The sequence below is a fragment of the Vespula pensylvanica genome, chromosome 11 (genome assembly GCF_014466175.1).
Source record: "Vespula pensylvanica isolate Volc-1 chromosome 11, ASM1446617v1, whole genome shotgun sequence".
Taxonomy (NCBI): domain Eukaryota; kingdom Metazoa; phylum Arthropoda; class Insecta; order Hymenoptera; family Vespidae; genus Vespula; species Vespula pensylvanica.
The window spans coordinates 2,326,663-2,344,439 of record NC_057695.1 but is presented as its reverse complement, the minus strand read 5'-3'; the positions used below and the strand labels follow the sequence as shown (position 1 = coordinate 2,344,439).

Here is a 17,777-nt window from a genome sequence, read left to right as displayed (position 1 = left end):
ATCCCATTCGTTTTCTCTCTCGTTCGCTCGCTCACACATATATGCACGTACATACACACACAGAGACACACGGATACAACCAGAGCCAATCTCTTAATTTTCCGCCTTGCCGGGCAATATGCGAACGCATCCATTCGCGAGTTGTACATGCCGCTCGGTTAACTCTTCTCACCCCTTCCTCTCTCTCTCTCTCTCTCTCTCTCTCTCTCTCTCTCTCTCTCTCTCTCTCTCTCTTTCACTCATTCTTTGTCAGGACCATCGGTGCTATCTTTTTCACCTCGAGATTTTTTCTCTTTCTACATCCCTGCGTCATCTTTTTTCTCTACCATCTTAATAGCACCCACCGTCGGGATACTTCGAATAAAATAGACGGGGAATGTGAAATCGCTGCCGAACAGGTATATATCCATAAGTCCTACGTATTGGAAAACGATTCAAGATTCAAGATGAAAACCGTCTTGCGAGCGTCCTCTTCGTCGAAGTCACCTGCAGCTCCAGGAAAAGACCGATGGAAAAATATCATCGGGACCAAGACGATATTCGGCAGTAGTCGAAGCAAAAAATCTACAGAAGGGTTCTACAGATTTTCTACTTTCCTTTCTATCTCTCTGTCTCACTCCAATTCTGTCTCTTTTTCTCTCTTACTCCCTCTCTCGCTCTCTCAATCCATGTCCTTTCATCATTTTTTTTCTTACATTTTTACAGTAAGCTCCTTTCATAGAACAGAGATTCCGTACAATAGGTAATATATTTTTTAATTTTATTTGCTTTATCAATTTCTCCTTTTCAAAGTATATAAATGTTCATTTATTATAATCATATCACATCTTTCTCTTGTTCCTATCGGACGTATAAGAATTATATTTCATTGATTTTTATGATAATGTCAATGTGTTCGGTTCTACTACGAAGGACATAATAAGAGATCGACCATATGTAGGAAAGTAGATACGAACAAAGTGATACTTTTCAATTCATTTTTATTCAATTTTCTTCTGAACTGAATGAAGGAGAGAGAGAGAGAGAGAGAGAGAGAAAGAGAGAGAGAGAACGGACAAGTTCTGTGTCACTGCATTTCAAAGAAGCTAATTATCTATTCTTCGCTAGAAAGCATCTGACCGTGTTTGTTTGAGGAAGAGATTAGTTGAAGGTTATTTTATCAGCGTGACTGTAAAGTGAAGGAGTGGGTAATCTTGAATGGAGAGTTTTGAGAAAGGTGTTGTTGAGGTGGGTGGTTGTTGGAAAGAGGGCGTTATGGACGGTAATGGACGTACAATGGTGGTTGGGCGATCATGGGTGGCAAGTAATAGTTGGGCAGTAATGAGTAAGTGGTGATAAGTGGGTGGTGATAGTTGGACGGTGATGGATGGGTGGTGATAGTTGGACGATAATAGTTGGGTGGTGATAATTAAATAGTCATAGTTGGGTGGTGATAGTTGGGCGGTTATAGTTCAGTGGTAATAGTTGGGTGGTAATAATTGAGAGGTAATAGTTGGACGGCAATAATTGAGTAATGATTATAGAATGATCATAGTTGAGCAGTGATAAGTGTGTGGTAGTAGTTGGGGCGATGATGGGTGGGCAATTATAGTTGGGTGGTGGTAAGTGGGCGGTGATAGTTGAACGGTGATGGATGGGTGGTAATAGTTGAGCGGTTATGGGTGGATAGTGATAGTTGGGCGATGATGGAAAGGTTTAGAAAGGTGGGCGGCAATGGGTGGGATTTGTTAGGTAGGAGTGGGGGTGGCTGGGAGGCAATAAGTGGGCGGTGATAAGTTGGAAGTGTTGAGTTTGAATGAGAAGAGTGGGTGGGAATGAGGGTATTGGGTGAGATATTGGGTTGATGGTGTTGGGTAAAGTGTGGGGGCTCTAGTAAATGACATACAGATAGATGACTGTATATAGTAGCACGAATGTAGCGCGAATGACTGCTTCGATAGATTTCATTTCACGCTTTTGAAAATAATTTATAGCCATTGACTTCTCCGTTGTTTTGTTCATAACACGTAGGTACAGCTTTTGAATTTATACGGTGACGTGTACGAATGCAACGAGGACGGAATGAATTTGGAAAAACAAAAAAGAAAACAAAAAAAAACTTATTGTCAGACAATAAAACACAAGCGCGTGCTACATTTCATGGTCAACACAAGCAACGAAACCTGAGTTTATTTGTCAGAAACATAACGAGTGGACACGGCTCCCTCCAGGCTTTCGCGTTTAAATTTACGTGCCGATCGATTGTTCGGCCACCATTCTTTCGAAAACATCGGAAGCAAAACAAAATACAGGGAAAGACTCAAATAGTAATAGTCGTAGTATTAACTCCCAAGTGAATCGTACAAGCGCAGCTGATAGCGCCACGAAGTAATTGCTTCGGTTGAACGAAAACAATAATGAAATAGTTTCCACAGTTATCTCACGGATGATTGCATTAAATAGTCATTAAGTATTTTTTTTTTTTTTTCAGTGAAAGTAATCTCTCATCGAGTGCTTTCTCTATTCTCTATTTGCGCAAATAAAGCATCGTTCGTCTTCGTTAAATCTTCGTCCACCCGGATACCGTCACTTTGGTTTCATAAACTCCCACATAAACTTCGGAGAAAGCTTTTTGATGTTTACGAAAACAAAGTTAAAACCTGGGGAGGACGAAACGTGGACACACAGAGATAACATAAAAACGTTACCCCGTCGTATTTCGAAATGGCCAAGCCGTATTTCTGATACATAGGTTTATGTAAAACAAAACGTGCGACCGGGGAAGGTAACTGCCTTCTCAGAACGGAGCCGACGCACATCGGATCTTCCTGCTGCATATTTATGACGTTTTTATAAGACTGCGACCGTTGAGAAAACTAAAACGTTTCTAAGTGTTCTCTTATTTTATGGGAACGATCTTTCACACCATTTTACCCGTCCATCGCGAGTCAAGCTAAATCTAACTATAATATTATCGATACTATAACTTACTACTTATATCAAAGTATCCTCCATTACGAAATTATAGTTGCTAATATATTCAATGAAATCATTCGCATATGTGAAAACATTATTACATGGTCTAATTTTATTCGATGATTATATGACAATAATCAAGAATATGTTGCAACATACACGTATTAATTTATTGAAAAAGATATCGACTACGTAATTTAAAAATTAATTAACGAAAATTCAAGTTAGATCTCTCTGCTGATCTCTTCCTAAGTTGTTCCTAACATGGCACGCGGTTCTCGTTTACTCGATTGCTCCACGGTTCCCTTGATCGACCATAGACATACATACCACCGGTTCGGTTTAACTTGGAAACTTCGGGGCTGAACCTTGTGGGTTCCTTTTGTCCTAGAAACTCTCACGAAGAGAAGTTTCGACGGTACAAGAGGTATGCCAGCGACGTGGTAACCAGATGAGGACCAAAAGGAGCGGAGAAAGAGAGTGAGAAATAGAAAGAGGGTGGGTTAAGGAAATAGGCAGGCAAGTTAAATATGAAGTAAATGTCATAAAAGGCTCGAGCGAACGAAGTAAAGAATAACAAACGATAATAAGACGTTATTAATTTTTCACAAAGACTTCTTCAACTTGTTCCTTTCTATTATTTCTCGATGTATTCTCATTGAAAAAGAAAAAAAAAAGTGAGATAGAGAAAAAAATAAGATCGTTTCTCGCAAGAACGAATCCAGTCGAGAAACCGAACAAGTTCGATAAGGATCGGCCTCGGCGAAGGTCGACGATACGAAAGGAAGGATAGAAGTGGCGCTTGTTATCCCTGGAAAAGTCAATCATCCCGAGCGTCCGAACGGACGATACGTGACCGGTTTTTCGTGTTACTCGACGAGGTCATCGACTTTTCTATCAAACTTGTCCTCGACCGAAAAGGATCGAATATAAATAGAAAAAAAAATATATATATATATATATACATCTCTTACAATAACGTAATAAATAGAACATTATAAAAATATCTATAACAAGATCAGTTAAAGCCAAGATATATATATACGAAAAGAGTTAATATAGACCAGTAGACGAGTCGGTTCGAGTTTCGAGTTTCTTCATCGTGCTAGCCATATTAGCCTGAAGGCACGCGAATGCGAGTCACGTTGATGCGAGGGTGCAATTCGTCGTTCGGTTCTCGTCGTGCTTGCCCTGTCACCCGAATAGAACCGAGTGTATATTCGAGAGACGTCAAGGAAGGGTATGTGAAGGAAAGAAAAGCAAGAGACGAGAAGAGTCGGTAGAAAAGCTGAAAAGAAAAAGAAAAAGAAAAAGGAAAAAAAAGGGAGAAGGAGAAGGAAAGAGGATGAGTAGAGAAAGTAGGGAACGGGCCCGTGAAACGTCCTAGCCGTTCCTGGCTCGAGGGAGAGATCTCTGTATTCCCGGCAGGAACCCGAACACTCGATAGTGTGCTTTAGAAAAATTCGTGACAGAACTGCTAAAGCAAGCCGCGCACAATTTACGTTATTAAATCGGCGGAACGGCTCGAAGCACCGGACGAGCGCCACCTATTCGACTCTATTCCGCGTTTAAGTTCTCCTTTTGAGCTTCTACCCTAACTGCTATATATACATACACATATGTGTGTGTGCGTGTGTGTGTGTGTGTGTATGTGCGTGTATGTACATATGTATGTATATACGTAAGTATATAGTATATCCTATACCATTTTCTCACACCTTCAGAAAAGAGAAAGAGAGAGAAAAAGCCCTCGTCTTTTATAGACCGACGAACCACTCACGCCTTTCACGTAGCACTCCGATAGGATTCTCCCGAATTCAAACTCGTACGTGTACCCGATGTAATCGCGCGTACCGACCGTAGTCCGGCAAGAATTTCAAATTATTTCTCTTGGCTATCACGGACCGAAGAACTCCTAGGATTGTTATGGCTATACCAAATGACTGGCTAGAACTTACCTTCGTAGTTGTCAAACTTCCAAGAAAATCAGTACTTCTATTCTGATACGTTTTATCAACGATCGTTTTTTTTTATTGTTTTCGTAATCTCGACTCGATGAAATCTACAGATTTTAGATTTCAGAAGGTAGAGTCATTGAAATTTGGAATTGGAATATCGTGTGAATCTTAAACGTATATAATATTTTTATTGTTATATATGTTATTTTTACAAACCGTAGTGAGAGATAGATATAGAGAAAAAGAGAATAGTTTCTTAGAAAAAATTTTACAAAAGAAATAACAGCTTTTGTGCATTTACCCAGAAAATTGACTTTATAGGGAAATTACGTTGTTTCGCGAACGTTACCAAAGTTTCTAGACTGTCTTCATAAAGGGCTATTTTCCTTGCTCGCAAATATCTAGTATAATTGCTGGATAGCTACTCGAAGAAACGTTAGGATCCCAACATAAACCCAATTCCTTTTGTCGACTTTACATTTTACCCAACGGACTGTTTCCTCAGAGCCCATAAAAGATAATTAACAAAACTTGCATGACAGTAATTTACTTTAATCGTTAACTTTTATATTCGTTTTGTTTTCCTTTCTTTTTTTTTTTTTTTAATAATCAATATTTCAACGAAACCTGAAACGAATAGATATATAAATTCATGAATGCTGATGACTCTTTACTCGCATATACATATAATAGATAAATGTAAAATTGAAATAAAATCAAATGAGTTTTGATATATTTTCCAAAAGAGAGTTTCAACTGGTATAAACACATTCATTGTAGGATGGATTATTTGACACAATTGATGAGCTAAACACGTTCCCATGAATTCCACTAATTGCCGCCACAATTGGCGGAAATCCAACATGTATAGCCTATCGAAGCGTGAATGCAGATCATTAACGTATTCGAAACTCTTTTGGATCACGCAGCATAGCTGATAGCAGATTGGCCTCGTGATCAAAAGGTACCTATTGCGAACACATGTTCGCGCTTACTCGCCGTGCTTATCTCTTCGATAGCTTCTTTACCGAAACACAATTGACACGATAAGCGTTCAACGTTTAATTAATTATCGCGGAGCCATGTATTCTTGCATGCGAACAAAAGCTGAACGAATCTTTTCAAAAGATTTTCCTTTGTAATTATTTATAAACGATTAACCGAAATGAATAAAATTTAATTTACATGAAATCCATTTTATAATATATGTAATTGATAATTGACAATGAACATTCTTTGTTTCAACTTATTCGATCTGATATTCATTAAATATTATTGATTAATCTTACCAATTGAAATTAATTTCCTTTCAGTACAATTATTTAAAAATGTGAATAAAATGAATAAAGACTGGTCAGTCAGGCCAGAATAAGAAATTGGTGTCACTGATATGGTGGATACATTTTATTATCATTAAATGCTTCCAAGAAATAAACAAGAGAGTAAGCTGTGAAAACAAGCCAACTGTAATAGAAGCTTAGGTAAAGCGAAAGCTCACGATACTTTCTAGATCCTTATCTTTCTGCTATCACAACATTAAACTCTCGAGTTCTTATGAAACTTTAAACTTCTTTACGATTAGAACTAGATACCTACGTTTCTTACTTTACTATAATCAGGCTTTAGATTTTACACGAAAAGATAAATATCTTTAGTTATATTACATTAGCAAAATGTTTAGATAGGGAAAAGACTAAAATCGATTTCGTAGAAAAAGCTGGACTACAAGCATTCCTTAATCTCATGTTAAATTCACCGAGGTCATCCTCTCGATGCTAGTTTCTCGAGTTAGGAAAAACCTTCTTTGGATTCCAAAGAAGATTTTTCGAATCAGGGCGACGAAGTCACGCTTTCCGATCGGATAATCGCGTCCCGTTCTCTCTACCCTCAAAATTCTTTCAAGAAAGTGCAATCGTTCGCGAGTAAAGAGAAAGAGACAGAAAAAGAGAGAAAATGAGAAACAGAAAAAAAAGAGAGAGAGAAAGAGAGACAAAGAGAGGAAATCCTGGCGTCATGGTTGGAGGACAAGATGTTACTAGAGATTGCTACAAACCGAATAATTCAGAACAAGATCTTCACCGTATACTTCCGTATCTAACCTTTATGAAAAGATCTTTCGTGATGTTAAACGGGTCTTTGAAATCAAGATCCGATTTGTTTTCGATTGGTAAATGCTTCAAAAGACAATAGTACAAAATTTTTTTTGTTATTCTTTTAAAGGATGAATTGATCGATATATTATACATCATGAATTAATACGAATTGTACAAAGATTAGAATTACAAATTATGAATTAATATCGATTATGCGATATTATATTTAGTATTAATTCTCTAAATATTATTAATTGTTAAGTTACACCCGTCACATTATTTCGTTAATTTTATGATTACTTCATAACATGAATAATTTATGTTAACAGTTGTCGTACGATTTAAAAAGATTTTTTATTTCGTGAAAAAAGATCGATCAAAGATTAAAAATATATAAAGTAATTCTCTTTGGGATTAGTTTTATTTTCGGATTAAACGAGTAAAGTAAGTGAAAACTTTGGAAACGTCTACGCGGACGACCAGAATTAGGTAACTAGCAAACTTACAATTAGACAATTCTATTCAAGCCCGAACTTAAACCGTTAACGGTGCCATTTCAATGAAAAGATTTTCATCGATTCGGTATTTCCACTGATTCATCCTATGGAGAATTTTCATTCAATTGGACTTAGTAGATATCACACAGTTTTTCAGATAATGATCGATAATTTCCGAAAAATGATCCAACATTTTCACGATACGTTCGTTGATCCTCGTGTTTAATAAACGGTATTAACCAGAACGATCTCTCTAAAAACTTTTATCCGTAATCCATAAAGTCCACTCAAAGAGTGGTTCAAGGATCCACCCACATTGAGATCCTTGAAACTTTCATCGCGATGCTTTAATAAGAAATATTCTCAACGCTGTTTTTAATTATTTTCTTCGATTCCGTTCCGAAGGGTCTCCCACGTTACGGGAAAATCGAACGGTACTAGATAAGTATAAAAAAAAAGAAAAAAGAAGAGAATAAAGAAGAAAAAAAAGGAGAAACAAAGAGGGATCCTTCGTAGGACGAAAACGACGCTTCTGTGTTGAGGGTGAATTCTCAAGAGAGTACGAAAGAAGGCTTCCTCGTTCCTAATTAATTCCATCACTGCTCCTTACCTTTCCTTTTCTACTTTCCTCTCTCTCTCTCTCTCTCTCTCTCTCTCTCTCTCTCTCTCTCTCTCTCTCTCTCTCTGTCTTTCTCTCCCCCATACCTTTTCTGGATCTACCCTACTTTCTCTTCCTCCTTTCAAGATTGTGAACAAGTTCGTTTCCTGTAGAGAAGTGAGAGACAATAGTAGAAAGGACTGGTTTTTTCTCGTAAAATCGGTGGTAACCACGAAAATGCATGTCCGTCCAAGCGAGGGCGTTGAGATAACTCTGGAAAGTGCTCGCCAACACCTAGAGGGAAAGAGAGAGAGAGAGAGAGAGAGAGAAGAAAGAAGAGACAGGAAAAGCCTCGACGTTTCTTTCGAAAGAAAAAAAAAAGAGAGAGAGAAAAAGACAGGGAAAAAAAGAAAGAAAAGAAAAGGGCACGAGATAAAGATACGACGGAGGGGACGCAGACGTAAAAAATAAGGGTGGCGTGGAGAAGATAAAGAAAAAGTATCGACTTAAAGAGACTAGTAACGGGATGGGAAGAGAACTGAAAGGAATGAAAAAGATAGAAAGAGAAAGAAGAAGGATATATGTTGGAGAGAAACGGAATGAAATTTGCATCGCAAAATCGTTCTGTTTACATCTCTTTTCCCCTCTCTTTCTCTCTCTCTCTTCTTCCCTCTCCATCTATCTAACTCTTTCTCTTTCTCTGTTCATGCAGGGTAATGACAGTACTTTGGCATGTGGGATGAAGAAAAGAAAGAAGAGAACCTTCGTTTATCGAACAGGAGTCCGCTTTTCAACTCTTTCTCTCTCTCTCTTACTGTCTCTGTCTCTCTCTTTCACTCTTTTTTCCCCTCACTTTTTTCTCTTTCTTCCCCTTTTGTGTCTCGTAGGCTTGTTTGTTCTGCACGGGTTATCGAGTGCATACAAAAGCTTCGACGAAGTCGCATCTCGTCTAGCGTTCCTAGGAAGATCCCTCTTCCCTTTCCACCATCACGATTCAGTTCAATGGTAGGTACGTTCGATCCAGCAAACGGGTAGCCCCGATTTTTCCATAACGCGATAACTCCTTGTTATCAAATCCATGAACGGGATAAAGGATAAAGTGGATCACTTTCAACCGGTGTAATAACGTGACCTTTGTAAGTGCATATATTAATCCTTTTCATGGAGGTTAAAGGGCTTTATATATAAACTTTCTAAAGAATTTAATTACGGTGAATATCCGAAGAAAAACGTGTTATCGAATGAGAGAAATTTTAATATCTCCATGATGTGAAATCTCAGCGCGTCAAATTTTTAAATTCCTTTCTTAATATATTTAAAATCTAGTACCATCGTTTCTCGATAATCATTCCTAGTCCTACATGATGCACGTTGCCACTGTCCTACTTTTCAAGTACAGAAACCAGCCCTCTCTGTTCTCCTCCGTCTATGGTGGTAGGGAGGTGAATGACACTCGCGTCTTTCTACCTGCGTAGTTACGTACATTCGAGGAAACTTTCAATGTGGGTCGACGCGGTCGGAATATCTTGCAGTTTCCAAGCTAAGTCCGGACTCGCGAGATACGAGGGATTGCTTCAGTGGATGGTGTGTAGGAAGGACGATGATGGTGCGCGTGTCTACGTTTGCCTTATATAAGCGCGTTCTATGTAGCTGTACATATCTGTGACTACGTGTGAGGCGAGTATAAATGGGCCGGGAAAGGAGGATCTAACGGGCGTTGCTGCGACCTCGCATTCATCGAATAAAATAGTTTTCACCCTCTTGCCAAGGTGTAGACATATATCCTCTGTGTTAGAACGAACAAATGGAAAAGGGATATATCGACAAAATATATTCCATCGATAGTAGTGACTCTGAGTCATGTTAGAGAGAATAGGCTCTTGAACTTTATGATAAAGAAAAAACAAGAAGCTAAGAGAATAACCAAATGATACTTGTAATATATACATAATATATAGGTAAAGTATAGTCGGCGAACTTTGAAACGAATGGTATCGATTTGCGCTCTCTTCGTTAAAAACTTCGATCCAATGGTAATAGATTGAATAATAGATAACATGTACTATTTATTTTCTGCACAGGCTATCGGCGGAAAATCAGCAGTTCGCGGTTACAAGTATGCCAGGGACATGCTCGATGACCGAACCGATTCAGGATCGGCAATAGTTAGTGATGAGGAACGTCTCGTTGGTGGTGCGTCCAGGTCGATGACCCAGGTCGTCGGTGACATGTCGATGTTTGCTATAGTTTTGGATTTAGCTTCGCTTCGAAGACTACTCATTGCCGTCTTTATCCTGTCATCGTTACCGTGCTACCGATGCTTGGATCTAGGTAAGTTTTATCAGATTTAACATCCAACATGTTTTCTTTTCTAAGACAAAAATCTCTATCATCTTTTTAAACCGAGCTAAGAGAAATGTGTACTATACTTTTGTTTTTGCATGTTTCGTTCTTGCATCAAAATCACGTTGCGTACACATACAAAGGAACAATGAATCGAGAAACGTACACAGGATTGTACACACGTACTCGTAGAATAAGTATGCCATGCATCGTCCCTGGGGTACTTTCCGTTTGTAGGAAGGTACATATACTCGTACACTGGAATACAATTCATTCCTTGGAATTTCCTTTGGTTTCTTAAGCACACGTTTACGTGTGAGTATTCAATGAGGTTACTAGATCGATATAGAAGATCCTTTGTTCAGAACCATTATACGAATTAATGTTCAACCACAATAATTTTACTATTATCGGTATTATCAATATTTCGTATGTGTTTAGCAAAGAACTATAAATCGATCGTTTGCGTTATGTCGTTCACTATCATTTATATTGATCATTAATATTGAAATACTAATGATATATTGAAACTAGTAGAACGCTAGCAACTCCCAATTGGTACGAGATAGTTTAACGAGATAAAACGTTTTGTTCCATTCTTACTTGGATGTTCATCAAAAGTAAAAACGAATCCAGTCGCGTCTATTTTACGGTCGATTTACAATTATACATAGTTATCCCTTTTTCCAAGCTCGAAAGCAAAGTGAGAACGCTTCTCGTAAAACGGACGCACGAGTCTCTCACGCATCTGCCAGCTTGGAGAGCTATTGTACCCACGCAAATGAAATGTCAGCCGCACGATGAATTAACAATACTATCTAATAGCTGCTCAGACGCAGACGAACGGCCGAGTGTCATTGTGCTAAATCGTTCTCGCGTGGCACTGCCTATGCGGCTGAGCTCGTTCCTCCTCGTTATTCTTCTTTCTTTTTGTTTTGTTTTGTTTCGTTTGTTTGTGTTTGTTTGTTGAATTCTTTTTTTGCTTTTCTCCCGTTTTTTTCCCTCCTCTCTCGTTAAGCGAATCAATTAACGCCGAGTAAAATATCAATTTTGTTCGATATGAAAGAAGACACTTATAAATTTATATCGCATAATCCTATTATTTTTCTATTGTATCATAAATTCTCATACGTCTCAGTGACAATGAATTAATATACAGTGGTTCCTTGATTTACGCAATACTTTCAGTAAGCGATAAATTATCTCGTAGCGTTTACACGCTACTTTTATATCATATATGCTCTCTGTTTACACGATCTAATTTTACGCGGTCAGAAAATATTATATACGTTCCTCTATAATCTCTATTGAATTTACTGCGTTGTCGATAACGTAGTAAATTTCGTTCGTTTCTTTCCTTCGTACCGATGGACTCCATTTTAACGCGATTTTTATCCGCGCGAAGAAAAAAGAAAAATAAAATGGAAAGAAAGAAGAAAGGAGGGAAAAAAGAAATCGAACGAAAGGAAAACACTTGGCGTAAGTCAAAGAACAGGTGTACACAATAGAACGTAATAGGTATTAATGAAATCGATTTAACTGGAAATCGATAATATCCCAAGAGAGAATCAAAAGAATTCCATCTTCGAGCTTTGGTATTTTCCAAGGCACACAACAATCCATCGTCGTAGAACGCGAAAGCGTTCTAAAATATCATACCGGTCCACCGCCTATCGATCTCGTTCAATGACGTGGAGCACACGTATACATACGACTTCCGTGTGATGGCAACATATCGATCGTGTCGCGATTCGTTCGGACCATTTGTTATGCACGCGACGTGTTAAAACGCGTTGCGTCTAGAACGTCGCGACACGTCAAAGTGACTTATTGCCTTGGGACATGAGACCAGCCGCGTGGCTTCGTAATGGTTATCAATCCGTACCACGAACTGAACTTTCTTCGTTTATACGCGATATACAGGTTGTAACTATTCGAAACATACTATACATCAGAGATTATGTACAATCTTTGATTCCATCATCCAACGGATTCGAGTTTCTATTCCATCATCCAAAAATCACACGTTGAATTATACGAGAAATTTCGAGAGTTTCTCAGGATTATTCTAAGCTCTACGAATACATAAGCTTAGTGAGAATAACTAGTGAGACTAGTTGAGTAGTATGTTATAAGTACCTCTATTTGTAGAGAAACTTCAATATTCGTTGGAGTTTAACGAAAGGCTTGCATATCACAACAGCTAGTTTAGTCACTCAAGATACAATGGGGCTTCAGGAACGATTTCTGATCTAGCTCTAGATACCCAAACCTTTACCATTGAAGTTACTTTTGTTGTAATCAGGCTAGAACCTAATGGAAACATTGCAAGTCGAATGGATCGACTAGAATACATGCGGAAATCTCCATGCATCTATGGTATATCCAAGTACATTCTGGGGTTAGGTGAAACGTAAAGCATTGTTAGAAATACTCTCGAAGTTATATTCCGATGGCGTAGTATGGGAAACGATATGAGAGGAGATAGCACGAGGGGTAGAAAAGAGAACGGGGGAGAGTGTGCGAAGGTAAACCAGCAGGATAGGTCGCGCGAAGAGCCGTCCGGCTAATCCCACGTCCGCTGCATTCTGCAATTTTGAAACTTTGCCACGTAACTGCAGAACCGTAGCTTAAGTGCAACGGCGTATCGCAACTTGCTGTTGCTACCCCTCCACTCTTTATCTTTCACTCTCTCTCTCTCTCTCTCTCTCTCTCTCTCTCTCTCGGTCTCGCTCGAGTTGTACATGACTTCCCTGCAAACTCGACGATTTATCATGGACTTCGCTTACCTGTGTGTTACCAACGTTTTCATCGTTACACCCTTGTCCTGTCTCTCGCGCTATCCTCTCTAACGTTAGCTCACACAGGATAGAACAAAGCTAGGCGCGATAACATTATCTATATTTCAAATTCGTTATCCCGCTTGAACTTGATTGCGATCACGAACCAGCACGAATTCTCGAAAAGCATTTACGTAATTAATTTGCATAGGTACACTCTCGTCCTGATCTACTTGTACCATAGATCCACACAATCAGTTAGAAGTTAACGACGTACACAGATTGACATTGATCTCTGGTTTAATGTAGCCCTTCCAATTGTTTCAGGACAATGCACCAACGCTCTGGGCATGGAGAGCGGTGAAATCCCCAATGAAGACATCACGGCCAGCTCCATGTATGACCCTAGTCTTGGGCCGAAGCATGCGAGGTAAGGGAGAACAATGATATCACGCAGGTATAATCCAATGTTTGTGTCGGATACCGAGTACCGTGGTCATTTTGTTATCCCCGTAGAAACGAATTCCATTCTCTCTATCTCTTTCTCTTTCTCTTTATCTCCCATCTTTGTCTGTTATACATGGACGTTAATAAAGGCGTGTTTTCGGTTGCGTCATAATTGTTTCCGTCCGAATTCGTATCGGTCCTGGAATATTTTCTGCTTAAATTCAAAAATTCATGGTACGCGTACTGGGGTACTCGCGGTACGCTATCCCCTTTTATTGCTTTATAACCTTTAAAGCCGTTCCATCCGATGAATAAATCCTCTCTATTTTATTACTTCTTTTCATTCTATCTCTTTATCCCTATCATAAACAAAGCGTCATATGGGAAAAACGAAGTTGAAGCGATTTGCAAACCACAAAAATCAAAAGCAGACTGCCATTGATCGGTCTAGACGAAACGATTTCGTTGCAGTTCTCGAATGATACGCAGTCATCGTCGCCTTTATAAACGAACGTTAATATTTCTCTGATAAATTTCCATTAAAATTTAATCAAACTCAATCCGAATCTAAACCTAAAATAGTTATCCAAATTCGATACAGATTTTATCGACGAGTTTGATCGAGGTGAATCGAAAAAAATTCTGGGATATATAAATCTTTTGTTTGTGGTTGTATCGAATGACCATATTTTAATTAACGAGAGGGACCATAAATTAGGAAGCGTATGTGCCACCTATAGCAGGTGCATTCAATTAGATAGCCTTTGCTGGAGTTACATATCGTGAGGATGGGTTACTGGAGCCGTAGGCAAACGGGCACAGGAGGCAGCCACAACGCGGCACGGATCCGAGAGAGAGAGAGAGAGAGAAAGCACACGTAATAGAAGATAGGGTGAGGATACGCGTTCATGTATAGACGTGTTTGTGTGTACGTGTGTACTCGAGAGAGAGAAAGGAATACGGACCATAGGCAGAGGGGTGAGCGGAAGATGGAACGAGCTCGACTCCTACAAATTACCTCCAATTTCGTGTAAATTCCTGGTGCCTGCGTCAGCGTAATACCTGTATTAGGACGCCCAGCTCCGGCTCTTAGACGGCAATAAATCTGTATTAGGGCGAGTCGCAGCTCCTATTCGCAAAACGGGCTACCGGGTACGACGTGACTGGTTAATTTTTCAGAGATACGATTTGTCCGATACCACCCTTGAAAACCCCTTCGATTTACCTTCGCATTATCTCCCAAACGAAACCTTATGCTCGATGTCTTCGATTATGAAAAAGGAAAAAGATTCGATCAATAAAAATGATTAAGGCGCTAACGGGTATTGCCTGTACTTGACATCGTAAATAGTTTTCCTTTTTCCGTAACTATAGCGATCGGCAATAGACTACTGTAAAAAGGTTCTGTGTCAATGTATGAGAGAAAGAGAGAGAGAAAGAAAGAGAGTGAGAGAGGGAAATATGAGAAAGATATATAGCCAGAGAGAACATCGAAGAAAAGAAGATAAGAGAACTTTAAAGCGGTAGTCGAGAAAAAAAGAGAAAAGAAAAAAGAGGGAAAAAAGGAAGGAAAAAAAAAGAGAAGAAATAGATCTGTACAAGGCGCGAAGAGAAAAAAAACGTGTGAAGCTATAGCAAGGGGAGCAAGGTAGGAAAAGAGAGAGAGAGAGAGAGAAAGAGAAAAAAAGAGAGACAGGAAGTAGTAGCGTGACGAGTCGGATTCTTCGACGAGTGGTGAAAGTGAGAGGCACGTGAAAGAGGAAGAATACTGGCGAGTATCGGACAAACATAAAGCGTCCTATAAACGTAACGTGCGTTGTCGGTTTTAGAGTGTTGAAAATACGTGAAAAAGAAAAATGGACGGGCATATTCTTTTCTCGCCTTTGTATCGATCGATATGCCCACTTTATATTTTGTTACCATTTCCAAATTCCCTTTCGTTCCAATGATTTATGATAAAGGATAACTTCCCTATATTTTATTTTCTTTTTAACCCCTTGCGATTTAAAAAAAATGCTAAGCTATTAGTCAGAGAAGTATACACGGTGATGTATGTTACATGAATTTGATAACACGTAAAAAATAAATATATCAGTTTTTATTAACTAAATAGGGTAGATATGAAAAAAGAGGAAGCGATCACGTTTCTGTAAGTAGGGGACTTGATAAGTGTCTGAAAAATTTTTTAAAACAATCTATACTCCCTTATCGTACGAATTACTATAATTTCGTAAAAAAAAAAGAAGAAGAAAAAGAAGAAAGGAAAAGAAGAAAGAAACAAGAAAAAGAAAAAAGAAAGGAACAAATCGTTAATAAAATAAAATGGTTTATTTCGAAGAGATATATTTTTAAAAAGCACTATAGAAAGAGAGAGAAAAGTTATATACCTATCTACCTCAATATCAGTTCTTTCAGTCTCTTTGTTGGTGTGTCTATCGGCACCACAGCAGTGGCTATCGATCTCCTATATTTCTCCCTTCATAACATCACGAGCAGCGACGTTTATCTTGGACGTTCTACACAGTTCACCCTCCCCAATCCCCGTCCCTTTTTTCTGCCGGCACACTGAATTCACGTACATTTCATTGACATAGCACGCGCCGCTTTGTAACCGTAGGAGGGCCCACTTTACATAGAATGTTTCACTTGAAGAGAGGGAGAGAAAGAGAGAGAGAGAAAGAGAGAGAGAAGGGGGGGAGAGAGAGAAAGAAAAAAGGGGTTGGGGAGTTACCCCCGTTGCGATAAGAGGCTGGCCGCGCATTTTGCCTTCGTTAAATTAACATAGGAGGAGTAGTTAAGGTGTAACTAGGTCAGTACTTGACTACCGAGCGCCGTATTTATACTTATATCGCGTCTAGTCAAACGCTCTCTCTCTCTCTCTCCCTCCCTTTTATTCCTAAAGACACGATATTTTATCATAAAACTGTCTTTTATTTATGTTTTTTTCCCTTGCTTCAGTTCTTTTCTTTTGTCCTGCTTCTTTTTTTTATTTATTTATGTATGTATTTATTTATTTATTTATTTATTTATTTATTTTTTTTTTGATTGACATATGCAACGCTAACGACCGTGATAGAAAGTGCGAAACACAAATAACGTTGCTAAATGCACCTGTAAACGATTGATTGACTTTCACTATGTGAATGCATTTACGAACTTAGTTCAATTTCATTCGACTCGACTGATTGAATTCACTGAGCGAGGCTTGAATTGATCTAACTCGGTCATCGCTATATGTCTCTAACATGGAACGCACCCGTATTTTAGTGTTTCAAATTAAATAGAATTATCGTCCGAATGAAACTCTACGATAATATTTATTAATACAATACTTTATAATCGACTGTTCTATTTTTTTTCCTTCTTTTTTCTTAGAAATCATATTACTATTTTTATTATTATTATTATTATTATTATTGTTGTTGTTGTTATTGTTGTAAATATGTTGAATCAAAATATGAATCTTTTCGAAAACTAACGGATGCGCAAACCATCATTGTCACGGGATTTACTTTGACGATAGAAAGAGAAAGAGAGTAACGGGCTTTAAAATGACGTTTCCATTTTACGATCTGTAACATGTCTCGGATCGATCGGACTTCTCTCAAGTTTGAAATTGAAAGTCAAGCGAAACGCATTCGACGGAAGAAGAAAGAAAGACAGAGAGAACGAGAAGTGGTAGAAATGTTTCGTCGAAATTTCAAATGGAAGGAACGTGAAGCTTATATCGCCCTGGGGGCTACTGAGTTTACGATCGGTTGGTACATAAAATTCATCGAAAGTACACCGCCCATGTATTTCAACCCTTATTTAAGTCCCCTGTCATCGATTGAAGACTGACCATTATTGGGTATCAATACGTATAAATTATGTTTCGAATATGCCATAGTTTTTCAAGTTTCTTCTTTCTCACATTACACATTTTACAGAATTTATCGTTAAAAGGGAAAAAAATAAATTCGCATATATATAATTCGCATACTTTATAATTTAATTTTAATAATGTTCATTAAATTATTGATCTAGTTTGATTAAACGCAAAAGGATATTCGTAACAGGATAGTCTTCCTAAAGTTAAAATTTCATTTTATTATAAGAAGAATATC

General features: G+C 38.4%; 1 protein-coding gene across 6 annotated transcripts in view; it reads left to right on the top strand.

Moving 5' to 3' along the window:
* LOC122633137 (discoidin domain-containing receptor 2) overlaps positions 1–17,777 on the top strand; it is a 144,211-nt gene that overhangs the window by 60,221 nt on the left and 66,213 nt on the right. For all 6 annotated transcript variants that reach the window (XM_043820694.1, XM_043820690.1, XM_043820692.1 and 3 more), the window contains 2 exons: positions 10,183–10,432; positions 13,552–13,654. In XM_043820694.1, coding sequence (XP_043676629.1) covers positions 10,231–10,432; positions 13,552–13,654 — 305 coding nt within the window. In that variant the 5' untranslated portion in view covers positions 10,183–10,230. The remainder of the gene's footprint in view (positions 1–10,182; positions 10,433–13,551; positions 13,655–17,777) is intronic.